We start from the raw sequence: 27,603 nt of genomic DNA, 5'->3' as shown, positions 1-27,603 counted from the left end.
TTGTCTTACTGCTTATTTCTCACCAACTGTCAGTGACAAAAATCACTGCTTTTTGAACACACACATGCAACTAACACTATTTAAAAACTGTTCAGTCTAAGCATGGTGTAGAGTCTAACAGCCACACGACATGCACACGGCTGAAGCTTGTTCCTGTCCTAGTGAAGTGGCAGAATGTCCCAAATAAATAAAATGAATCCTGATTATTTTCTCAATCTGTTTTTGTTCTTGAAGTTATCTTAAATAAGCTGCTTCTCCAATTAATCGTAATCCACTGTATTTCCCCTATCACAAGCTCAAAGATTATTGTGCTGTGGTTATTTGGCTTATCCCTGCTGCCCTTCTTAAACATAGAAATAACGTTGGAACCTTTAGGTAATTATTAATTTCTTTAGCCTTTGCAGATTTTGCTGGATTCTTTTTCCACAGGATGCATAGAAAATTAGCTCACAAAATACAACTGCAGATGCTGTGGATCAAAGAATACGTACACAATGCTGGAAGAACTTAGCAGCTCAGGCAGCATCTGTGAGAAATTATTAGCTGATCTGAGGGAAACAGCAGGGATTTGTTGAAATAGATCTAGCTGGTTTATTTTATGAGATCAATGCCACATCAGTTAGAAGACCAACCTGGAAGTTGTATGAATGTAGAACTCAAAAATATGAGCTTCTTCAAAAATGTTAAAAGGCACAGAAGTAATGTTAATTTTGTGATGTGAGTTGATAATTGGAGATGGAAGACAGACGGTAAGGGTAAAGGACATCTGCTGTAGGTGGTAGAATGTGGTAAAATTTGTTCCCCAGGAACAGAGGGTAGGGCTTTATGTTCTTCACAATATATATTCTTGCTTGCCTGAAGGAGTGGGGAACTGCATGGGAGAAATTAGTTACACTATTGATCCAGACATCTTCCAACCAGAAATGAAGATAACTTCAGTGATGCCTGATCTGTGGATTGAAGCTGTTTCAGTGTTGGTTTTAATGAGTAATGGTAGCCACCAGAACAGCACTTGGGGGTGGGGTGTCTGCAATCTTTCTGATATTTCTCCAGTAAGATTTAACTTTGCCAACCCAGTAAGAGATTCCTCACAAAATTCACCACTAATGTAGGATGTTTATCAGCTCTGCAGAAGACATCATCAACAGATTGTTCACATAGCAACACTTCTGTGTATTCACTATTTACAATTTTACGTGATCATTATAATGGTGTGAGAAAGAAAACGCTGATACAAAATTATCTTAAAGAAAGGACGTTAATAATTAATATTTAACACTACTAAATAATGCTCCATGGTTTCTATTTTCGAATAGATAAAACATTGTGGGATTTAGGTAAAGAAAATGTCAATCTATTTTCTAAAAATGTAAATTAGACTATTTGAGAGCCAGGCAGAGATACTGACAAAAAAAATCATTGAATATAAGGATGGAGCTCAATTTCCTAGGCTCTTTGTACGCACTCCTGTAAGTATACAAATTCTCAAATAAGGCTGAAGAATTTCCTTTGATCTCAGTTTAGTATGGGAGGAGGCAACTCGAACTCCAACACACTCAAATGAAACCTGCTGTAGAGCCTGAAACCTGGCAGAAGCCCAGGAGTTTCCATTATGTTGCCTGGCAGACATGTGAGTAGATTAAACCACCCACTGTAAATTTTCCTTAGTGTGTGGATCCGTGGTAGAATTGGCAGGGGGTGGGGGGGGGCATCGATGGGAGTTCAGAAATCAAATCTGACATCTTCTGCAAGGAACTTGTATGTCCTCCCTGTGAACACACGAGTTTCCTCCGGTTGCTCCGGTTTCTTCCCACAGGAAGACATAGCTGTTAGTAGATTAATTGTCCTGTGATTAGGCTAGGGTTAAATCGTTTAGTTGCTGGGTGATGAAGTTTATTAGGCCAGAAGGACCTACCCATGCCACACCTCTAATTAAATAAATAAATTGGATTAGTGTAATTGTATGCCCGATGATTGGTGTGGACTTGTTCTCTTGAAAGGCTGCTTATGTTTTGTATGACTTCAGACTCTAGAAAGGTAACTGTACTCGTCTCACAAATGGTGGGACTCAGATAGGTGCTCATGTTTAGATTATAATCTGGACCCTGTAGACAGTTTTATTTTCTATATGTAGCATTGCGGGGAATGTAGGAGGTGAGAAGATGCACTTGTGTCAAGCCATATACAACCATAGGGCTTCTGGTAGGCAGAAGGGCCTCATGCCAAGCCAGCTCAGACACTGACACTGTAGGTTAACAGTCACAGAGCATGGAACATAGAAGAATACAGGCCAGAAACAGGCCCTTTGGCCCACAATGCTTGTGCTGACCAAGAAGACAATTAAAAGACTATTAGAAGACTATTCCCATTTCCCTGCACATGGTCTATGTCTTTGCATTCTCTGGCTTTTCAGGTCTCTATCTAAATTCCTTTCAATTGCTGCTATAGTAATGTTCCTATTGGTGTGAACACATTGTCTTTTTGTATCATATGATTTACTGAAGCTAAGAAAGTGGAATGTAATTGAGCAAAATGCATGCATCTTTTATCTAGTTTTGAAAGTTAACTACTTTATCGTATTGAATTGTAGAAACGAGTGGACATCCATCAATTGGAGAATACAGTTGTGCTTAACGGGATAGCCTGTGCCTTTGGACTTCATTGGGATTTTTCAATTGAAGATGCTCTTAACTAAAATTTACATTGTATTTGCAATTACAAAATTGGTAATTTCACTCAACAAGTCCAAATTAGTGTTTACCCATGAAACTCCTCTTACCTTTTATAGCCATTAACAACAAAAACAACAATGTGCTAGATATTGCCTTTAAGTTAACAAAATATCCTATGACACATTGCACAATGATAATCAAGCTTGACTAAAAAGCAAAGTTTTATTGAACATCTGCTAGGAAGAAAATGGAGACTGAGAAATAGAGACTTTCATTAAACTTCATAAACCTCCTTTAAGTCTCGTGTTTATCCAGCTTACCTATAACTGTGTTGACACTGCTCATCTTAATCACTCAATGTTCCCATTTTAACTACTCACTAGGTAGAGAAGCCTCTCCTAAGTTTTTAATTTACATAGCGATATAGTGCAGAGTAGATCCTTCTGGCCCTTCGAGCCATGCCACCCAGCAACACCCCACAAGCCCTATTAACGCTAACCTGATCACAATGACCAATTAACCTTCTGGGCACGTCTTTGGACTGTGAGAGGAAACTGGAGGACCTGGAAAAAACCCAAGCATTCCATAGGGAGGATGTACACAGACTCCTTACAGAATGGTGCCAGAACTGAACTCTGAACTCCAGAACAGGCCCAAGCTGTAGCAGCATCACACTAACCACTGCCACCACCTTTTAAAGTTATTAGTAGGTAGTTCTCTCTTACCCCATTATAGATATCTGCCCTATCATGCTCATTTGCAGTTTTGAAATCCTCTGTTAAGTCATTCTACAATTTCCTGTCTGTATATAAATAAATTCTTGTTTATTTAATCTTTACTGATAGGTATGACATCTTATTTCAGATATAATTACATCTTTTTATAATTATCTATTAAATAATTTAATGAATTCTCCACTGTCTCCAAATCCTCTTTATAATAGGAGACAAGAATTGTTCGTAGATCCTAAGTGCGGTCTAATGAGAATTAATTAGAAATTAAATAATCTGTACTTTTCAGTTCTACCTTTCTAGAAATGAAGCATGGTGCTTTGCTTTCTGTACAACTGCCTTACTGACTTGCATTGCTAGTTTTAGTGTTGTTTGTGTCCACAACCCCAGATCCATCTGTGCCTCCACTCCATCTACGCATAAGTTCAAAGGAAAATGTAGCACCTTTGTTCTTCCCAAGGCTCAAGGTGTTAGCTTCCAAGAAGTGGTTACACAAGTAGGATTGCATTCCCTAGAATGTAACATTTAAAGGTGTTCGACCACCTGATAGACTTAACCTGTAAATATACTTGTAAGAAACTTCACCCCATGGGGACTCTCTTTTAAAACAAAGGGGGGGTGAATGTGGTGAACTACATATACCTGTCTGGACACGCCCCCTGCTGACTGCTCCTGTGGCTCCTCCCACAGACCCCTGTATAAAGGCAATTGGAGGCACTGCTCCTCCCTCAGTCTCCAGGATGTTGTGTGATGGTCTCTTGCTGCTGACAGTGCTTTCTTCCAGCTAATAAAATTGATGCACCATCAATAACTCACGGAGACATGAGTCAAGGTAGGCTTTTATTGGCTGGAAGAAAGCACCGTCAGCAGCAAGAGACCATCACACAACATCCTGGAGACTGAGGGAGGAGCAGTGCCTCCAATTGCCTTTATACAGGGGTCTGTGGGAGGAGCCACAGGAGCAGTCAGCCCGGGGGGGGGGGGGGGGGGGGGGGGGGGAGGGTGCGTGTCCAGACAGGTATATGTAGTTCACCACATGATTTAAGGTCAATGATTTTTAAAGGTTCATTTATCAAAGCACGTATCCATATTCAACTCTGCATCTTCTCAAGGTAGCCATGAAACAAAGTAAGAACATGAAAGTCGTTCAGAGAGAAACATCAAACCCTCCACCTCCCACGTACAAAAAAGCAAAAAAGAACTGCATCTGATCATTAAACCCCCCTCTCCCACACAAAACGGAACAGGAGCATTGACCCGCCCTCTCACAAAAAACGAGCAGTAAACTAACAGAGCATCAACTCCCAAACAACCTCTGCTCCTACAACAAAATGGAAAAGGGGCGGGCAATTAAAAAAAGACACAGAATATAAAAACCATAAGTTTGAAAAAGTCCACAGTCTATAAATGCAACATTCCAAACCATGAACTATGATACCCTCCTACAATATCACCAGCATTCATCAAAAGAAGCAGATAGCCTAGGCTGCAAAAAAACTTTTCTGTGATATCTATCTCAGAGGCCGAAGTTAAAACACCTTTCAAGAGGGTGAACCATCACAAGTTATCAGGCCCCAATGTTATACCTGGCAGGATACTTAAAATCTGTGTTAGAGTGTTCAAGGACACGTTCATCCTCCCACTGCTGCAGTCAGTGAACACCTGCTTCAAACGAGCATCAATCATCCAGTGACCAAGAAAAGCAGGCGGAGCTACCTCAGCGACTATCACCTGACAGCAGTCGTATCTACTGTGATGAAGTGCTTTAAAAAGTTGATCATGGCTAGAATTAACTCCTTCTTGCTCAAGGACTTGAACCCACTGTAATTTGCCTACCACTACAACAGGTCTACGGTAATGCAATCTCAATGGCTTTCCATTCGGCCTTGGACCATCTGGACATCAGCAATATTTATGTCAGGTTGCTGTTTATTGAATTCAGCTCACGTACAACAACAATATAATCCTCTCAGGACTAATCAAAAAGCTTCAAAGCCTAGGCCTCTATACTTCTCTCTGCAACTGGATCCTTGACTTCCTCATCAGAAATTCACGGTCAGTGCAGATCAGAAGTAACATCTCCTCCCTCACTGAAAATCAACAGTCAGCGCACCTTAAGGATGTGTGCTTATCCTACTGCTCTACTTTCTCTGCATTCATGACCGCGTTGCTAGGCGCAGTTCAAACACCATCTGTAAATTTGTCGATGATACATGTTGTTGGCGGAACGTCAGATGGTGATGAGGAGGTGTACTGGAGTAAGATAGATCAGCTAGTTGAGTGGCGTTGCAAACCCCACCCTCCACTCAACATCAGTAAATTAATTGCGAACTTCAGGAAGGGGAGGTCAGGAGAACACACACCAGTCCTCTTTAAGGAGTCAGCAGTGGAGAGGATGAGCAGCTTCAAGTTCTCGGGTGTCAACATCTCAGAGGATCTATCCTGGGTTAAACACATTGATGCAAATGTGAAGGTCCACCAGAGATTATACTTCATTATGAGTTTGAGGAGATTTGGTATGTCACCTAAGACTCTAGCAAATTTCTACAGATGTATTGTGGAGAGCACTCTTACTGGTTACACAACTGCGTGGTACGGAGGCTCTAATCCAAGGGTTCCCAACCTACAGTCTATGAACCCTTCAGTTAATGGTAAGGCTCCATAGCTTAAAAAAGGCTGGAAACCCCAGCTCTGCTGCATAGGATCAGAAAAAGCAGCAGAGGGCTGTAGACCCAGCCAGCTCTACCATGGGCACTAGCCTCCCCACCATCGAGGCCATCTTCAAAAGGAGGTGCCTCAAGAAGCCAGCATCTGTTATTAAGGATCCTTGCCATCCAACACATGCCCTCTTCGCATTACCACCACCAGGGAGGAGCCTGAGGTCACACAGTCAATGTTTTCGGAACAGCTTCTTCACTTCCACCGTCAGATTTATTAACGGTCCAGGAACCCATGAACACTACCTCACTATTTTGCCCTCTTATTGCACTATTTATTTATTTTCTTATTGTAACATAGTAATTGCTATGTATTGTACTGTACCACTGCTGCAAAACATCAGGATACAATAGGGTCTTTTAAGAGCCTCTTACATCGAGCTTAGAAAAATAGAGGGTTATGCGCTAGGGAAATTCTAGGCAGTTTCTAGAGTAGGTTACATGGTCGGCACAACATAGTGGGCCGTAGGGCCTGTAATGTGCTGTAGATTTCTATGTTCTATGTTCTATCTCACAACACGTCAGTGATAATAAACCTGATTCTGATTCTCCACAATTGAGTGAGCCGATGATAATGGGGATTATTCATTAAACTTGAGACCAAGCCATCTTAGCCATATAGAGAACAAGTAAATTCCAATAAAGAATGATGTGATGAAGGGCTATTTGGGAGAACCAGTCCAGTGGAAGAAAGGAAGTAAAATCGCAGATGTTTGGGTAATTCTCAGCAACTGAAGTGATTTGAATGAGCTGTGTGATTCAATTGACATCAGTAGATTGAATCACTCTTAGCTAAGAGTGAGCTAAGCCATTGTGGTCAGAAGATCTCCAAATTGAGAGACTGTAAAGGGAACAACGGAGCAGATGTTTCCTGCTTCCTCCAGTATTATAAAATTCACAGAAGGGGCAAAAAGTAAACATTCTGGAAGATTAGAATAAGGAACATTGGAAATCCAAACAGCAATATCTTAACGCCAGCTGTCATGAATAAGAGGATTCTGAGGTCTGAACTCTTGAAATGAACCTGGCCAGTTGCTCCAGATTGGACAATATCTAGTTCTGAATCTATAACAAAGTTCATAACAGTGTATTAAGTCATGTAAGTGTTTAAGTAAAGTCCTTTGTCCTTTGTCCCACACATTGGGTAACCAGAGGAGAAAGTTCAACAATATTCAGAGCAAATGTTTGAAAACAAGGGTTGGCGCAAAAAAGATGCAAGGTCAATTACTAATCTTAAGTCTGAGGTTGATATTTTGGTAGCAAGTGTAATGATAAATGTTCACCCATAATGTCAGTGTATGAGATACAATGAGCTAAATGCTTTACACTGATTCCTACAATATTCATGAAAAAAGACTGATTAACAAAATACTGCCCAGTCTGTTTCCTTCTCCATCAGCAACTACAGCAAAGATTTCAATAACATCACAACAACCTAACAGAAGCCTTTGATTTCAGCTGAGGAGGTGCATTGTTCATGAAACTAACATTTGTTAGAACAGAACTTACTTTGTATGGCTTTTGCCCATAGGAAAACGATTCCCACATCATCACACCAAAGCTCCAGACGTCACTTTTGCTGGAAAACTTGTAGTAGTTAATGGATTCTGGTGCATACCACTTTATTGGCCATTTACCTGTACTTTTGGCCTAAAACAAATGTCAAAAGGACAAGAGAAGGAAACTGGTGATATTGTAACACTTGGGTTCTTAGCAAATGCAAAATGCAGTATCATAATAATTATTTAATTGTGTATGTTGGCACATTCGTGCTAACACTAATCACAGGTAGCAAATAATCAGTTTACCAGAGTGAGATAAGACATCTGGTTGAGTAGCATCTGAAAAACACCTCTCACTCAACATCAGCTAAATCAAAATGATGATTGTTGACTTCAGGAAGGTGAAAGAGAATGAAAATATGCTACTGTACATTGAGAAAACAGCAGTGGGGAGTTAGCGCTTTGAATTCCTGGGTGTTAACATATCAGATGACTGGTCCTGGGTCCAGCACATGGATGCAATCATACAGAACGTGCGCTGGCATTTTTATTTTTTTTTAGGAGGTTAAGGAAGTTTGACTTATCATCAAACAGTCTACCAAACTTCTACAGATGTTCTGTTGAAAGTATCGTGACTGACTGGCCATGGCATTTATTTTGTAGCTGTCATTGGGCAGGAGATACAGAAGCCACCAGGATCAAGAAGAGCTTAAACTATTTATTTGGCTCTTAAATGAGCTTCCAGTAGAAGTGGTAGAGGCAGGTTTGATTTTGTCATTTAAAAAAAAATTGGATAGGTATGTAAAAGGGATTTCTTCTTTTTCTTTGTTACTGTGTATGTAATCAAAATGGCTTCTTTGTTTTGTTAAAAGTAGGAATGCTTCTTTGTTGCGAGAGAGTGCTGGAAGCTTGTTTGGGTTAAAATTTACTGATAACGAGAATTGTATTCCTTTGTAAACCAATTGGGATTAATGTTGTTCTTTCTTCGGAGTCTGTAAGCTATTGTTGGCGGGCTTTTGGGGAGATCGGCGCGAGGGGGTGAGAGAGAGAGGACACAATGCTGTAAACTGGGCGAGGAACGGACCCCAAGCAGGGGTCCAAGGCCAGGAGGTCAAGAAGAGGAGATGAAGCTAGATGTGCTTGGTTGACCACTTCGGATGGTCCTAAACTGCGAGTCGAGGAGTTCGGAGGGGATCGAATGGTGGCCAGAAGACTTCAGTAATTGAGCTCCAACGGTTGTGCACGAAGTGGTTTGGACTTCGATAAGTTTGGCGCCTTTTCTTTATTTTTTTTCCTTCATATATACTGTATCGTTATTAATCACTTAGTTATAGTAACCTTTATAAATTGTACTCATTTAATCGCATATGGTGTACTGTCTGTTTTTGGGTGAGGCGGGGACATCACACAGCATCCACACCAGCTGATTACCCAGTTTGGCGGGGCCAAAGGCTGCTTCCCCTAGACGAGAACGAGCCTAGTGAGCCTGAGGCGACCCAGGGGGTTACAGGTATATAGACAGGAAAGGAATGGAGGGTTATGGGCTGAGTGCATGTAGGCGGGACTAGGTGAGAGTAAGCGTTCAGCACAGACTAGAAGGGCTGAGATGGCCTGTTTCCCTGCTGTAATTGTTATATGGTTATATGTTATATGGTTATAGACCAAATGTAAATGTTTATCATTACAACTTAGCACATTAGGAACACTTTGACATTTTGCACTAAAATAGTCTTTGTTCTTCTGTTCTAATGGTGTTTTCTTGTAAAAATATTGTGTATAATTTATGTTTATGTCTTTCTTGCTTATAGGGTACTATTTTATGCATGATTACATGATACTATGTGCATATAGTGCAGCTGCAAGTAAGCTTATCATTGCACCTGTGACTTGTGACAAATATTTTCCATTAATTGGATGGTGCTAGTGAAACTTAGCAACATCTTGCAGACAGCAAGATGGTTTATTAAATATACTTTTTCTGGAGTATGATTGCTACAATCTGCAGCCTGTAATTTCTATTTGGGAGTTGTGCTTTTGAACTGTCTGTATACCTGGCGTTTTCTTGAAGTTCCGAATGATTCAACAAACTGGACTCTTGAGAATGCGGGTATGGCCACAGTGGCCATTGTTGAATTGGACTCAGGTCCAGATTGAAGTGGCGAGAGCGAATAAATGAATTTGTATTTAGCTGATTTAAGTACTGCGCCAGATTAAAATATTAATGTGTTGAGGCTAAGGGAAAAGGAGGGGCATAGCCAACAAGCTCCTGGACTGGCCTCACTATCTTCAGTGCTGAACTGACACTGCAGCTGTGGCCTGCAGCTATTAGGCTCCTGGACCGGCTGTGGCATTGAACTGACTCTGTCGCTGTGCAATCACTTTCAGAACTCTGTGCTTTATGTTTGTGTATTATTTATTTACCATTTGCATGATTTGTTCCTTTCTTCGCACATTGGATGTTTGATAGTCTTTGTTGTGTAGGTTATTTTGCATGGATTCTATTGTTTTTTTTTGTGGCTGTCCACAAGGAGACGAATGTCAAGGTTGTTTAAGGTATTCATACTTTGAGAATGAATGTACTTTGAACTGTGAACTTCGAACTGTGCATGTAAAGAACAAACTGCACCAGGGAAACGTTCTGCAAGTTGGGCACGTAACAGCAAGAAGAAAATCACAAGGAGAAAAATCATTTTCAAAGCTGTGAAGTACATAATATTGTCAAGAATAAACTGCAACTATTAGAAATAAACATGCATTTTAAATATTTAAAACACAATTTTGGTGCTGCCTTATAAGCAGGACAATTTTTTTCCAAATTCTTCTGAAAGATTTATCTTAAAACATTAATGTAAAGACAGCTGAAAGCTTGTACAGTAATTAATGCTGATTGTGGGGAGGCTGATGAACGATGTGGGGAGAGGAAGGAGTAATGAGGTGCTAATGCTGGAGTGAAAAGAAAGGGAGGTGTGAAAATGAATGCCCAGACAGACTGCTCGATAAGACGATAGGGTGAGACACCATTCTGAAGAAATTGCAAAGATAAACTCAGAATATTAAATAGAAATCTAAATATACTGTAGATTGGTATCATTTTGTGTTTTAAAAGATGACTGATTCCAGTTAATTATACAAGTGAGAGGCACTTCAGAGTTTGCAGATTATAAAGGCTTTTATTAAGAGGTGGATGAATAGACATTCCAGTTATAATCCATCATTAATTACTTACTTTGCAACATGGGAAATTCATGCTTGAAATCCAAGAAATACTGAGGTTAATTAAGGACCTTTTTACAACTTACCTTGTAGTAATTCTCCTCAGAGTTTATGGCTTTTGACAGGCCAAAGTCGCTGATTTTAGCATAATGCTGAGTTACAAGGAGAACATTCCTCGCCGCTAAATCTCGGTGCACGTAATTTTTCTCTTCTAAGTACTTCATGCCCATGGACACCTGATGCACCAATTCAACTATGTTGGTAATGTTAACGTCTCTGAAAATAAAGGCCATTTTAATTCAATTATTATCTGGGAAAGTTAAAATGAATGATCAATAATTATAAATATCGCAGCATACAGATTATCTATTCTTATAGATACTTCCTTATTGTCTTATCTCCCTTTTGCTTAGATCAGCAAGGTTGAAGTGTACACACCAATGGGATTTAGTGGATGATGGACATGGTGGAGAGCATTGGAATGATTGTGTAGGGTCATGGATGGGAATAATGACACCGCTGAAGGTTACATTACCCCAAGTAGAATGAAAAACTTAAGAATTGGATGCTTGACTTTGAGATAAATTGAAGCTTAGATGTTTTTGCCCTGAGTCAGCAACCCGGATGAATAATCGAAATGGTGCCTTGGAAAAAGAGTTTGTTAACAGTGGTCAGAGTTCCTCTTTGACTGGAGGAAATCAGATCTCATCTAACACTAGATAATGTACAAACCAGTGCAAACTATTGCAAGATAATGATAACTTTTAATCCTACAGCCATCTACCTAAGGAATGCTGCCTATAGCAACTACCAGTTGTAATTAAAATTAACAATGGGAATTTGAACTTCTCGTATTAATGCACAGAATGTGTCTACAATACATTTGCATGCTACAGAAAGTTCAAGTAAACAGAGCTGATTTATTGTTATATAACACTAAATCATTATTCTGATTTGTTCATCAGTAATTGATTCTCTTCTGTTCTCAACGTGAAACTACCAGACAGTTCTACAGAAGACTTATCAGAATGGCTGATTCTTTAGAAGCAGTAGTTACAAGTTATGCTAAATGCTGTTTCTAATATATTAAAAAGTCTGCTGGGTTAATAATTGCCCACGTTATTAATTGTTTCCAGCTATTTAGTAACATAATTCCTTTAAAATGCAGTTTGACATTTGACAATCATTTCATTTGGGTGCAGAAGCACAGTAACCAAAATTAATAATTATAAATCTTTTGTTGCAATTTACATACATATTTAGTATATAGACAAATGACAGTAAGTATTTTTTGGCCTACTTGAATATGTGACTGAAAGCCTTCAAATTTATGGTCTTTGAAGACCAAATTGACTTGTTTAATAATCCAGTGTGAAGAACTATACAAAAAATCAAACTCACTTGTGAGTCATTAGAAATTTATTCATTTGGCCTTGTTCAGCGAGTTCCATCACCAGCATTAAACACTCTCGCTCGCAGATGCCAATCATGCGGACGATATAGGGGTTATCAAGCTGATGCATGAATTGAGCCTCCTTCATCAGCTCATCCTTTACTGCAGGATCATCACTCTTCAATACTTTTACTGCTACGCTTATATTTTTCCTGTTAAAAGAAATCCAAAGACATTTTCCCAAACATTGACACATGCATAAAAATGGAGTACTTCAAAAGTTGTCAAGTCACAATTTACATTTCCCCAATACAAGATGTAAATTTAGAATCTTGATCCCTGCACCAAGTCCTCTGCGAAGATTTATGAGTATTTTGTAATTAAATTGAGTATTCTTGTTTCTGTTGTTGGTTATGTTATGAAATAAGAACTAGGAGCAGGAATCAATGCTTGAACCCGCTCCACCATTCCGATGAATCTGCTCCACTATACAATGAGATCTTGGCAGATCCTAATACTCAAACCCACTTGCTGCTTGATCAGTACACCCCCCATTTCTCTTATTGTCTTCAAACATTATCTATATAACAGCCTAAGCACCCACCAGCCTTTGAGGCCAAGGATTCAGAAATACTTACCCATTTCTGATCCATCAAACATTTTACTGTCTCGATCTGAAATGGCCAGCCCTTATCCTGAGGTTATTTTTTTATGCTCCTGATTTTTCACATAAGGAAAATAGTCTCTCAGCATTGGCACAGCCATTAGGGCTGCTACCACACAGTTCCAGTGACACAGGCGCGCTCCTAATCTACGGTGATATCTGTGTGAAGTTTGCTCTTCCTCCCTGGATTGTCCTCAGGTTTCCACCCACATCCCAAAGACATCTGGGTCATTGGGTTTATTGGCTACTATAAATTGTCCCTAGTGTATAGAAAGAACATAGAACCGTAGCGAACGGAATCAGGCCCTTCAGACCACAAAGTTGTGCCGAACCTATTAAATTAGAAAACAAATGGACAACTAATCTTCTGCCACACAGTGTCCATTTCCTTCAATTCTCTCGCATTTATGTGCCTATCGAAACTTCTCTGAGAAGTCCCTAATGCATCTTCCTCTACCACCATCCTGGGCCACGTTTTCCAGGCATCCACTACTCTCAGTGTACAAAACTTGCCCCTCACATCTCCTTTGAACTTAGCCGCTCTCGTTCAATTGCATGCCTTATCATACTATTCATTTCAACCCTGGAAAAAGATACTGTCTGTCTAACTATACCTCTCATGATCATATAGACCTTTATGAGATCTCCCCCTCATCCTCCACTTCGGAGAAAAAAACCCAAGTTTGTCCTACCTCTCATTATGACACATGCCCTCTAATCCAGGTAGTGTCCTGACAATCCTTTTCTGCACCCTCTCCAAAGACTCAACATCTTTCCCATAGTAGGGTAAACAGAACTATGCAGTATTCAATGCTCCAGATGTGGCCTAACTGGAGTTTTATAAAGCTATAACTTTATGATTTTGAAACTCAATGTCTTGACTAATAAAGACAAGCATGTCATGTCTTCTTAACCACCCTATCAACCTGTGTAGCCACTATTAGGGAGCTATGAATTTGAAACACAAGATCCCTCTGCTCCTCAACACCGGTCTTGGGGAATTTAAGGGTAGTGCACTTAACAGTGTACTTTCTCTTTACACTTGACCTACCAAGGTGCAACACTTCAGATTTGACTGGGTTTAACTCCATCTGCCACTTCTCTGCCCATATCTGCAAGTGATCTATATCCCATTGTATTCTTTGCCAGTCTTATAAGCTAACCACAACACCACCAATCTTTTATCATCAGAAAACTTACTAACCCACTCATCTACATTTTCATCCAGGTCATTTATATAGAACATGGAAATCTACAGCACATTAGAGGCCCTTCAGCCCACAATGTTGTGCCGAGCATGTAACTGCCTAGAATTTCCCTAATGTATGTACCTACCTAAGAGGCTCTTAAAAGACCATATTGTATCTGCTTCCACCACCACCTCTGGCAATGTATTCCATGCACCCACCACTATCTGTGAAAAACGTACCCCTGATATCCCTCAGTACCTATTTCCAGGCACCTTAAAACTATGCCCCCTCGTGTTAGCCATTTCAGCCCTGGGAAAAGGTCTCTGACTATCCACATGATCAATGGCCCTCATCATATTATACACCTCTTATCAGGTCACCTCTCATCCTCTGTCACTCCAAGGGGAAAAGGCCAAGTTCACTCAACCTATTGTCATAAGGTATGCCCTCCAATCCAGGCAACATCCTTGTAAATCTCCTCTGCGCTCTCTCTATAGTATATACATCCTTCCTGTAGTGAGGTGACTAGATCTGAACACAGTACTTCCAAGAGGGGTCTGACCAAGGTCTTATTTAGCTGTAACATTACCTCATGACTCTTGAACTTAGTCTCACAGTTGATGAATACCTACACACCATACGCCTTCTTAACAACACTGTCAACCTGCACAGCAGCTTTGAGTGTCCTATGGACATGGACCCCAAGATCTCTTAGATCCTCCACATTGCCATGAATCTTACCGTTAATATTATATTCTGTCTTCAGATTTGACCTACAAAAATGAATCACTTCACACTTATCTGGGTTGAAGTCCATCTGCCACTTCTCAGCCCAGTTCTACATCCTATCAACATCCCAATGTAACCTCTGAGAACCCTCCAAATTATCCACAATACCCTCAACCTTTGTGTCATCAGCAAACTTACTAACCCACCCTTCCACTCCTTCATCCAGGTCATTTATAAAAAATCACAAAGAGGTGGGGTCCCAGAACTGATCCCTGAGGAACACCACTGTTCACCAACCTCCATGTAGAATACGGACCATCTACAACCACCCTTTGCCTTCTGTAGGCAAGCCAATTCTGGATCCACAAAGCAAAGTCTCCTTGGATCCCATGCCTCCTTACTTTCTGAAGGAGCTTTGCATGGGGAGCCTTATCAAAATGCCTTACTGAAATCCATATACATTACATCTACTGCTCTACCTTCATTAATGTGTTTTGTTACATCCTCAAAGAATTCAATCAGGTTCGTAAGGCACGACCTGCCCTTGACAAAGCCATGCTGACTATCCTTAATCAGATTATGTCTCTCCAAATGCTCATAAATCCTACCTCTCAGGATCTTCTCCAACAACTTGCCCACCACTGAAGTCAGACTCACTGATCTATAATTTCCTGGGTTATCTCTACTCCCTTTCTTGGACAAGGGGACGACATTTACAACCCCCTAATCCTTCAGTACATCTCCCATCCCTATTGACAATGCAAAGATCATCGTAGGAGGCTCTGCAATCTCCTCCCTCGATTCCCACAGTAGCCTGAGGTATATCTCATCCAGTCCCAGTGACTTATCTAACTTAATGCTTTTCAAAAGCTCCAGCACGTGCTCTTTCTTAATGTCTATACGCTCAAGCTTTTCAGTCCACTGTAAGTCATCCCCACAATTGCCAAGGTCTTTTTCCCTGGTGAATACTGAAGCAAAGTATTCATTAAGTACCTCCACTACCTTCTCTGACTCCATGCACATGTTTCCACTATCGCACCTGACTGGTCCTACTCTCACATGACTCACCCTCTTGTACATCACAAACAGCAGAGGTCTCAATGCAGGTCCCTGCAGAACGCCACTAATGACAGACCTCCAGCTAGAATAAGCCCCTTCGACTGCTATCCCCTGTCTTCTACGGACAAGCCAGTTCTGAATCTAAATGGCCAATTCACTGTGAATCCCACACATCTTAATCTTCCACATGAGCTTCCCTTGAGGGGCTTTGTCAAATGCCTTAATGAAATCCATCCACAGCTCTACCTTCATCAATCGCCCTCATCGCCCATCAAAAGACTGAATCAAATTAGGAAGGCACAACTTGCCTTGCACAAAGTCATGCTGGCTCTCCCTAATTAGGCCATGGTTCTAGTTAGATGTGTGGCAGAATGTGAGGGAAATTGATGGGAAAGTGGGGAGAATAAAAACGGGATTACCATAGGATTAGTGTGAAAGGTTATTCAGGAGTAGGATGGACTCAGTGGGCTGTAAGACTGCATGATTATCTTTCTACCCATGTACAATAACCCCATTTCCCTATATGTAATAGTCTCTGTCTTGACTATTTAATTGTCCAAATGCTTCTTAAATATAGTGATTGTTTCGTTCCCTCTCACAGTACAAGCCAGATATCAACCTTTCTCTGTGTAAAAGAAAGTACTCTCTGACTCCTTTTTTCTCCTTTCCTTAAATCTATGCGGTTCCAAGGTTGTTAAGCCGAGGAGTGGTAGTGGGGACAAGCTCCCACTACCTAAAAGTGCTCTTCATGGCATGCGCCTCAAATAGCCTCTGACAACCAAGACCAACTCCTGGCCTTCTCGTGTGGCTTAGCCTCTAAGCCCGGCGGAACTGTTTCTACTGACAAGAGAAGGGGCAAAGGCAGGTCCTGGTGGCGTAAAACCAGTGCTTTGGGCAGGTGGAGCTTGTCAGCCTGGGAAGGCAGTCTACCTAAGAGAGGGAAAACTCTGATTTCAAACCTCCGCTGCCTTGTGGCATGGAAAAGGCTTCGGGAGTAAACCCTGAGGACAAATCCGGAGCTGGAGTCCCTAAGGCAGTCCGACGTTGTCTTCAATCCCACTCTGGCAACTCCTGCAACATCACTGGTGCCAAGCTGTATGGGTCCTAATGCCCTTCCCTTGGACAACATTGGTGGCGTGGAGAGGGGAGACTTGCTGCTTGGGCAACTGCCGGTCTTCCATACAACCTTGCCCAGGCCTGCGCCCTGGAGAGGCTGAAGCAAGACTTTCCAGGTGCAGATCCATGGTCTCGCGAGACTAACGAATGCCATCCAAATCTATGGCACCTTATTTTTGATATCCATATCACAGGAGTAAAAGATTCTGACTATCTATGCCTCTCATAATCTTAGACTTCTATCACATCAGACCTTAGCCTCCTCCACTGCAAGGAAAGCAAGTCCAGCCTATCCAATCTCTCCCCAAAAGCTGAATTCTTCCAATCTAGGCAACATCCTGATAAATTTACATTGCGTTCTCTCCATCAATCACATCCTTCCCCAAAAGCACGAGGACCAGAACTACACGTAATACTGCAAGTGTGGCAACTTTCTGCTTCATTGCTGTACGTGGAGCCAAGATTGGCTGGAGAACACATCGGAATGCTATGTTGTCAAGGCTGGAGTCTGAGATACATCTTCACGTCTGACTCTGAGTCAGCTTGAAGCAAGTCAACGTTACCGGTTATCTTCTGTTCCTTCACAAATTCATGATACAAGTTATATAAATGCATTCCATGGGCAAATAGCCTATCAATCCTGCTCTCAAAGGTGACATTATAACTGTTAATAAGGGACTGGAGTGTCACTATTGCCAATAAAACAATTACAAGCTCTATGATATGTCCACTCCGATGGCAGAACTCCTACTGGGAGGACAAAAAATCAACTACACCCTTGAAATGCTGTTTAAGACGAAAAACAAAATCCGATAAAGCATTTTTAGGATTGTATAGTTTGCAAAGCTCGGAACATTTGGAGAGTGAGGATCAATTTAATCCATTTAAAGGCTCAAAAACTGTGATTCTGAGAGTAAAGTGGCCTGAATCATGTAACCCCAGCACTCCTTTTAACAGTTCTGAACACATCCTAGTCTTCTATTATGACAATATATGTTGATATTTGACCTCAATTAGCCAGTTATTCTAATATTGATATATTTTAAAACTAATATAATATTGTCACTTTTCTCACAATGACACTTTGCCAGGAGGGATAATGTGAAAGTAATATTGTATATTCTTCATAATTATGGAAATATAACATGAAATTGCTTAAGTACTGTAATAGATTTCTTAATTGAAATCTGAGTATTACTTGCATGTTTTAACTGCTACTTTCTTTAAAATTGAGTCATATGACATCTTTAACTGATCCTTAACCTAACCAAAACCCAAGCTGTAGGGAACGGTTAAATAGGTTAGGACTTTATTCCCTGGACGGTAGGAGAATGAGTAGGAGAGTGTAGGAGATTTGATAGAGCGAACACAATTATGAGGGGTATAGATAAGGTAAACGCGAGCAGACATTTCTCCACTGAGGTTGGCTGACATAAGAACTAGAGTTCATAGGTTAAGGGTGAAAGGTGAAAATATTTAAGGGCAACCCGAGGGGGAACTTCTTTACTCTGAGAGTGGTGCAAGTGTGGAATGAGCTACCAGTGGAAGTGGTAGATGCGTGTTTGATTGCAACATTTAAGAGAAGTTGGATAAGTAAATGGATGGGAGGGGTACGGAGGGCTATGGTCTCTAGGCGCACAGTTTGGATAAGCTGAAGGGCTGTGGTGGTCCATGACTCTAAAACACACTTGGGAAATGAACATTTCAGAAAGCTGCTTACATAGTATTTTCTGTGTCATATCAGTGTGTTCCTTCTAAACATGTAAACACTTACTTCCTCATTTTGTAAATTCCTTTCTTTACTGTACCAAAGTTACCAGATCCAAGTTCCTTCTCTTCCAGTGTGAGGCAATCATTTTGCAAGTAAAGTGTCTTTCCCTGCAGCTCGTCAGGGTCAGCATAAGGGCTCTCATAGACGCTGGTATCCATTGGCATGGCATCACTCCGTACACCTGCAGTGTGGCAGACAGGCACTCAGTACTGAACTCAACTCTGGCCATACAGTGCACTCATGAGGCAGTTTTTAACTTTAGACAATCAACCAAATTGGCAGCATTAACCCATACCGCCTGTGGTAGCAGACCGAGATTTCAAAAGCAAACATGCTCTATTTTCGTGACTGGTTTTTAACTCTGTTGAATTTCAGGAATTTGGGAAGTAGCAGGTTGGATATTTGATTATGAGACGGTATTTCTGTGGGGATGGGAGGAGAGGGTTGTAGCAGATGGCAGTGGGAAGGGGGAGTGTTTGTCTCTAAATCTTCCATTATGGCAGCAGTAGGAAAGCTGTCTCTCCTTGGATAAAGTTATGATGGAGAATGTGGAAAATCATGTGGAAATTCATCTCTATGTCTTTAATAATATCAAGACAACGCATACAACACAGATGGGGTGGGGGGCATATACTGCATTCACTCTTAATTTTTAAAACAGTTAACTGTCAGGAATGAAACACAGTAATGGTGTGCAGGATGAAATCCATAGCCATAATATTCCAGTCAGCATATCTCAAATAACAGCAGCCCAGTTAGCAAAGGAGATTTATTTTATTTTTATTATTTAGAGATATATTTTGGGATAGGCCCTGCTGACCCTTCAAGCCACACCACCCAGCAACTTCCAGCAACACTATCTTAGCCCTAACCTAATCTCAGGTTAATTTAAAATGACCCATTAACCATCCAGGATGTCTTCGGACTGTGGGAGGAAACCAGGGGACCCAACGAGAACCCACATGTTCTACAGAGAATCCCGACAGAAGACGCTGGGAGACTGAACTCACTCCGAAGCCTCGAGCTGGAATAGAGACCTGCTGACCGCTATAGTAAAAAGAAAAAATCTTTGGACGGGCAAAGGAAACAAAACGAGTATTTCGGTTGGGAATATCTCAAGGGGTATGATTTCAAAACTTGAAAAATGCTTTCGAAATTAGCCATACGGATAGGTTGGACAAACTAGGACTCCCTTCTCTGGAGTGCCGGAGATTGAGGGGAGACCTGAGGGAAGGTTATAAAATTATGAGAGACGTAGGGCAGAAATGTCAAATTCTAGAGGACAAGCTTTCAGATGAGAGGAACCTGAGGCTCCTGGAGCTTTGACCACTCACTACTTGTGCTAGTGTACTCTGGGCTTTATGTGGGTGAGCGATCATGAGTGTAGGAACAAATCCAGTGCTGCTGCAACTTAATTTTCTGCTACTTATCTATTTAATACCGTTTTTCTATTACTGTCTTGTTTTTATCTACTGCTTTATTTAATTGTCTGAGAGGAAGCCAAACAGAGTTTTATTGTACCTATGTATAAGGACAATAAAGATCATTCAATTCAATTCAATTCAAATCTCTTGTCTGCATCAGTTAAATAATCACCTTCCTTGGAAAGTCCAGTACAATGATTTTGAGATTCTTATGTAAAACAATGGGCTTGCATATCAGCAGAATTTATACCGGGTTAACAAAGATATTTTATTTTGCTGCTTAGATCACACATTTGGTCTATTGCTATCTTGCACATACTTTCCAACTTTATGCCACAGAATAAAAACAATTTGCAGTAAATACTTATAAATGGAAATTATTGTAGCAACATGTGCTACAATTCATACTGGCGAAATGTCATTATTTACCTTTTTATATTAGCAGAACAGAGAAGTTCATTGTTAACAGATAAAACAGAATCACGACTCACCTCCTTCTCCTCCTCCGCCCTGTCTATTTGGCCTGGGCATGTATGGGTTAAAAGTTGCTGCACTAGCAGAACGGTCAACCATTGTTGATTTCTAAAAAAATACAAATCAATGTTAATTAGGCCTTATTATAATGTCTTCATTCGATAGGGAGAGCTGGATTGGTTACGTATTGTAATTTATCAAGATCATTGTATTCTAAGCATGCAAGTAAAGCGTATGCCACATGTTAATCAGTGTTTATTATGCCAGCCCACTATAAGGAGGTAGATGCAAGCAGTGAAGTGTATTAACAGTACATAGAGGAGCCAATGAAAGGCCGACACATAACAAAAGAAAACATTGTTAGATTACAAGTTCTTGTGAGAAGATTGCCATTTTTCTTCTATTTTCTGTTGCTTATTTGAAGTCAAAATCATTTAAACAGTTTCAAAGTAACTTAAATGTGAAAGCCTTGGTAGTTTGATGACTACCAAGTGTTGCTGAAAGGGTGATTTGCCACTGGAATGTGTTTTCCTAACCCTCTTCCCAAATGCATCCCAAACCCTTTATGTGCTACAGTTTCTCCCCATGATTTTCCACAAACGAAATCTGTTCAGAAGATGTCTCTGCCTGATCCTTCAGCTCATTTTCTTTCTACTCCTAGGGACTGAAGTTCCTCTGTTGGCCTCCCCGTTGAACCGACGTTTTTAATCCAAGTGTCTGTCCCAATCCATTTAATCTTACTGCCTTTGCCTCTCTCAATTTGAAACATTTGCTAACAACTAACTTGTGTTTACTCTTGGATGCCTTTAAAAGCGTCCCTGTCAAGTATAACTACCTGCATTCTAAATTTCTGAGCATCTTAGAATCAGGATCAGAGTCAGGTTTAATATCACCAGCATGTGTCGTGAAATTTGTTAACTAAACGGCAGCAGTACAATGATAGTACTCTATACATGATAGTATAGAGAAAAAATAAATTTCAGTAAGCAGATATATGTATATTAAATAGTTAAATTTAAAATAGTAGTGTAAAAACAGGAATAATAAAAAAGAGGTAGTGTCATAAGTTCAATATCCTTTTAGGAATTGGATGACAGAGGGGAAGAAGATGTTCCTGAATTGCTGAGTGTGTGCTTTCAGGCTTCTGTACCTCCTTCCTGATGGTAAAAATGAGAAGAGAGCATGTATATGAACCTCACCCTGTATATAAGCCACGCTCTTGAAGTGACATATGATGGAAACCATGATTGCTAACGCAGTATGCAACTAAAATAATGTTTCCTAGCATCCTGTATCTTGATTGTAGCTTTGATCTCTCTTAATAACTTTCTCTAACTGTCCTCTTTCAGTGAGAGTTTGGATATGCCTCTCCACAATGACACAATGACTGTTGTTCAAATGCAAGAGCTTGTCCCCTCGTCTTTTTATGGAACTTTTATCTTGCTTTCCCTGTAATTTGTAATTAAATCAATACAATTTTAACGTTGGAGAAGTACTTCAACCAAATTCTTCCCTGACACTAAGTTCACTATCTTGGAATCAACAGCAAAATAACATTTTCCTTTTGTGTTTACTTTCACAGCATTAACACTGCAAGAGAATTACTTGTGGTTGGGTCAAATGTATCATATCATTGGATATGATTCATAGTAACACACACAAAATGCTGGAGGAACTCGGGCCAAAACATCGACCATCTCTCCATTTCCACAGATGCTGCCCGAACTGCTGAGCTCCTCCAGCTTTGTGTGTGTGTGTGTCGGTTCAGATTTCCAGCATCTTCAGACTTCCTTGTGTTTCAGCTTGCTTTCGGTTCACTGCTGAGGTCAGGTTAATTTTCCTATATTTTCCTGCAGCAGTTCTTAAAATGCGCAAGGAATAATAATTTTAGCTACCTTTGTGCTAAATTGGACAAAAACAGCTCCTGGCTATCGTGACTAAAAATTGTCAGATAAATTTGCAGTGTGTTTAACATCAGTAACAGTAGAGGGCAGTGCAGCATTAGTTTTTCCGAGATCATTTTAATCTAATCGCCAGACTGCTCCCTCTTCCCACTAATAACATTGCTAAAAGACACACCTTTCTCATCAGTGAATCTGTGTTCAACTTTTCATAATTTTTGTGCTTACTAAGTAGAGGATTGAAAAGAATGCCTTTATCGAAAGCTGTTGGGAATGAAAGATGGCAATAAAGTAATCAAACAGTGACTGCAACCCTTTCTTGGGTTGCTTCATCTGGACAGATTGCAGCAGCAATAATCTGCTAAAATGTTTCTTGGGAGCTTAAACAAGAAACAAATCTGCAGTGAGTATTTCTCTCATGGTGCAGCAAGCAGTCCTGTGATCACACACTCCAGTAACCGGGTTTCATCCTGACATTGAGTCTGTGTGGAGTCTCCACGTTTTCCCTGTGACCTCATCACGTCCCCCGGTGTTCTGGTTTGCTCCCATATTTCAAGGGCGTTGCTTCGTAAGTTAAATGAATCACTATAAACATTGGAGCATGTGAGAAAGTAGGTTAAAGGGAAGTAAGGGAACAGAACTGCTGGGAGTGTATTAAGTGTCAGTGCAATAGGCCAAATTTCCTCCTCTGTTCCAGGCAGAATTACTTTGAGTATGAAATACTCTCACATCAAAACCATGGCTATTTATCTTATATCTGCACCATCACACATTTATTGCAACTGTTCTTATGATTTATTTGTTCAGTGACCAAATCATGTGTTCTTTCATATCTTCTGTTGCCAATGAGTACAGGACTCAGAGTGTTCGATGCAGAGCTATCAACACTGGGCGTACTTAGATTGTGATTAATAGTCAAAACGAAAGAGACTGTCAATCTTTTCGGAGTGATATGTCAGATTGTATATACAGCAGTTTTAATGCCATTGACTTGACGTGGGTAATCTTAACATTAGACACATCATACTAACTAACAATGGAATGAAGAATGAGATATACTGTAAATAAGAACATAAGAAATAGGAACAGGAGTAAGCCATTCGGCCCATCAAACCTGCTTCACCATTCAGTAAGATCATGGCTGATCTGGCCATTGGCTCATCTCCACCTACCTGCCTTTTCCCCGTAACCCTTAATTCCCCTACTATGCAAAAATCTATCCAACCTTGTCTTAAATATATTTACTGAGGTAGCCTCCACTGCTTCATTGGGCAGAGAATTTCACAGATTCACCACTCTCTGGGAAAAGCAGTTCCTCCTCATCTCCCTCCTAAATCTACTCCCGCAAATCTTGAGGCCTAGTTCTAGTCTCACCTACCAGTGGAAACAACTTTCCTGCCTCTATCTTAGCTATCCCTTTCATAATTTTATATGTTTCTATAAGATCTCCTCTTACTCTTCTGAATTCCAGTGAGAACAGTCGCAGGTGACTCAATTTCTCCTCATAGTCTAAACCCCTCATCTCCCATCACATTCATAACATCTCTCTTTGGCATGTTAGCCACGTCCTCCACTGTGAAGACTGACACAAAGTAGTCATTCAAAGCCTCAGCTATTTCCTCATTACCCAATATCAAATCCCCCTTCTTGTCCTCTAAGGAACCTCTAAGGTGTACTTTAGCCACCCTTTTCTGTTTTATATAATTATAAAAGCTTTTACAATCCGTTTTTATATCTTGTGCTAGTTTATTTTCATAATCTAGCTTCCTTTTTTTATTACTCATTTCATGGTCCTTGTTGCTTTTTAAAGTTTTCCCAATCTTCCAGTTTCCCACTAATTCCGGCAACTTTGTATGCATGAGCTTTTAGTTTGATGCCTGTTTTTATTTCCTTAGTTAGCCACGGCTGTCTCTGCCCACCCTTACTATGCTTGCTTTTAACTGAAATATACTTTAGTTGAGCATTGTAAAAAATCTCTTTGAAAGTCTTCTACTGTTCCTCAACTGTCCCACCATATAGCCTGTGTTCCCAGTCTACGCTAGGCAAATCCTCCCTCATCCCATTGTAGTCTCCATTGTTTAGGCATAATACACTGGTTTTAGATTGAACTATTGCACCCTTTATTTGTATGAGAAATTCAACCATACTGTGATCACTCTTTCCTAACTACAAGATCACTAAATTTACCTGTCTCATTGCACAGGACCAGATCTAAGATAGCACATTCCCTTGTAGGTTCAGTAACATGCTGTTCAAGAAAGCCATCATGGAGTCCTCCTCAAGAGTGCCTTGACCAACTTGATACACCCAATCTATCAGCAAGTTAAAGTCCCCCATGAGAACTGCTGTTCCATTCTTACACGTCTCAGCGAATGATCGTTCTTCTCCAGGAAATGTCAGCCCATCCTTAGTTCGGCCCTAGTAGGGACTGAGTGTGTGCAATCATTGTGGTGGTATTTGTTGCTGCATCAATTAAAAGCAACGTGGTGTTGATTTGGTAGCAGGTGCTCAAATGCACATAAATGATCAGGATTAACATCTCCAAGGCATTGTGCAGAGATCACAACCTCTGGTAATCTTTGTCACAAAGACCAAAAGCATCAATCACAAACTTGTGAGATTCATAGAAACCAGTTCATAAGGAGTCTTTATCAAAGCTGCTGTTCTTTGGGCTCTGTTCAAGAAAAGGGCTGTTAACCTGCAATTCCAGCGACATAACCTAATTCCCGACTACAGATGCAGTCTACGTGGAATCCACACATCCTCCCTGTGTCTGCATGGACCTCCTCCAGCTGCTCTGGCCTCCTCTCACAACCCAAAGGTGTGCTGGTTGGTTGGATTTTAAGGTATTATTTTAAAATGCCCCTAGTTTCATGTCAGTGACTTGTAGAACCTGGGGAGGATAAGTAGCATTAGTATGTAATTTGATGGTTGATATCCGGAGTGGACTGAGAGAAGCGGGGGTCTGTGTATGTGCAGTCTGACTCAGTCACTCTATGCCATACTGACGGACAGAAGGTGGAAATGAAGTCTGACTGAGAGTTCAGGCAGTGATCCAACTCAGAATCCACAGGCAGAAAGAAGACATAGAAAATATTTAGTCGGTTTGTTTCAATGATTTAGTATACTTCCTGGATGCACTGACACCCTTGTTGGACCAACAGCTTTTGAGCAGCTTGGGCTGGATCTGAGGTGTCTCTCTTAGTGGCATCAGTTATATATTTTATCATTTTGCTTCCCAGTTTGGACACTTTCAACAGACTGTTGGCATACCGTGTGTGAGTACAGGGTAACACTGAGAACTTACACAATAGGAGCACTGGAGCTATAGTCCCGTTAGTAACCTTCAAAAATGATCTTTTTTTGTTCCCAACAGAAGAATTCATGCCATGCAAAACCAAAGGTGTTGTGCAGTGATTTGTAAATGGTTAATCTTTGTGCATGTTGAATGTCTCACCACCACTGCGGCCTTGAACATAACAGAACTTTGATTACTTCTCTGGGAATACAACCGTGTGAATGCAACTTGCAAGGGTAATTTGCTGGTTGAGTTGGTGGTGAGGAAGGCAAATGCAATGTTAGCTTTCATTTCGAGAGGATTAGAATGTAAAGGCCAGGGTGTAATGTCAAGGCTTTATAAGACACTTGTGAGGACTCATTTGGAGTATTGTGAGTAGTTTGGGGCCCCTTATCTAAGAAAGGATATGCTTCCATTGGAGAGAGTTCAAAGGAGGTTCACTCAAATGATTTCAGGATTGAAAAGATTATCATATCAGGTGCATTTGATGGCTCTGGGCATGAACTCACTGGAATTCAGAAGAACAAAGGGGAATCTTGCTGAAACCTATCGAATGTTGAAAGGCCTCAACAGAGTAAATTTGGAGAGGATGTTTCCTGTGGTAGGGGAGTCTATAGCCAGGGGACAAAGCCTCAGAACAGAGGGATGTCCTCTTGGAGAGGCAATTTCTAGAGGAGGAACCTCTTTAGCTAGAGAGTGGTGAAACTGTGGAATTCGTTAATATAGGCAGCTGTGGAGGGCAGGTCAGTGAGTTTATTTAACATAGAGGTTGATAGATTCTTGATTAGTCAGGGCATGATGGGATACAGGGACAAGGCGGAAGATTGGGGCAGAGAGGGAAATGGATCAGCCGTGATGAAATGGTGGAGCAGACTTGATGGGCTAAATGGCCTAATTCTGCTCCTGATCGTATGGCAATACGACTGTGGGAACAACCGTGGGAACATGGAAGTTTGTTGAGTGCAGGGGTGGGAATTGTGATGTGGTGAGTGGTGACAGGTGATGACTGGTTCTGGTTGGGTGGTTTGAGATAGTGATACGTATTGGTATGCTTATTGCAGCATTTCATACCAGTGGTAAAGCAGAGTGGTGGAGGGGTTTTCAGGTAGTTTCTCAGGGCCTCATTGATGAGCTTGATGTGAACTGCACTGTAGATCAGCAGAATGGGGGGTTGCTACAGTGAGAGGGGCGCCTGCATACCTGGATAAGTATTCCAATGCTTGACCTGTCCTGTCCTAATAAATGTAGTTTTACATAGATCATTGGAGTTGTATCTTTCTGCCTATCTGGGTTGCATCCAAGAAGCTTTTGTTGTAACAATACATTTTCATGTAGTTGACAAATGATCTAGCAGGAGTGGTCGAAAGCAGAAATGATTAAAATTAAGAATAAGAAGGTAGATAACCCTCTTCCCCAATTATGAAGAATACCGAGTACTGTGCTGGATTAATAACTCTGTGGGGTTTGGCAGCCTGGCCAATTTGTAGGCTTACCATGAATTAAAATGTGTCAGTGGATTGGAAAGACAAGCTGGACCCCTGAGGGTTGGAGATGGGACACCATATCGTGTCCTGTCTAAAGGGGCTAGGGTCCCCAAACAAGAGGAAGAGCCAGAGAGGGGCTTTTTGGCTGCCAGCAGCCACCATAATACAACAACATAAGACAATCTCTTGGAAAGAGGAAGAAATAGGGAATTTTAAACAAGAGGTGGAGGCATTGAATCAGCGCAGCATGACCATGGTGGAGGCC

General features: G+C 40.9%; 1 protein-coding gene across 2 annotated transcripts in view; it reads right to left on the bottom strand.

The window, feature by feature from the left end:
* Positions 1–27,603, bottom strand: part of syk (spleen tyrosine kinase) — a 127,797-nt gene that overhangs the window by 11,017 nt on the left and 89,177 nt on the right. For both annotated transcript variants that reach the window (XM_073071884.1, XM_073071891.1), the window contains 5 exons: positions 20,673–20,763; positions 18,761–18,938; positions 12,237–12,440; positions 10,922–11,111; positions 7,630–7,770 (listed from right to left, as the gene is read on the bottom strand). In XM_073071884.1, coding sequence (XP_072927985.1) covers positions 7,630–7,770; positions 10,922–11,111; positions 12,237–12,440; positions 18,761–18,938; positions 20,673–20,763 — 804 coding nt within the window. The remainder of the gene's footprint in view (positions 1–7,629; positions 7,771–10,921; positions 11,112–12,236; positions 12,441–18,760; positions 18,939–20,672; positions 20,764–27,603) is intronic.

The sequence above is a fragment of the Hemitrygon akajei genome, chromosome 2 (genome assembly GCF_048418815.1).
Source record: "Hemitrygon akajei chromosome 2, sHemAka1.3, whole genome shotgun sequence".
In the NCBI taxonomy this organism is placed as follows: Eukaryota; Metazoa; Chordata; class Chondrichthyes; order Myliobatiformes; family Dasyatidae; genus Hemitrygon; species Hemitrygon akajei.
Note: the sequence above shows the minus strand (reverse complement) of the source record. Positions and strands in the feature narration are given on the sequence as shown.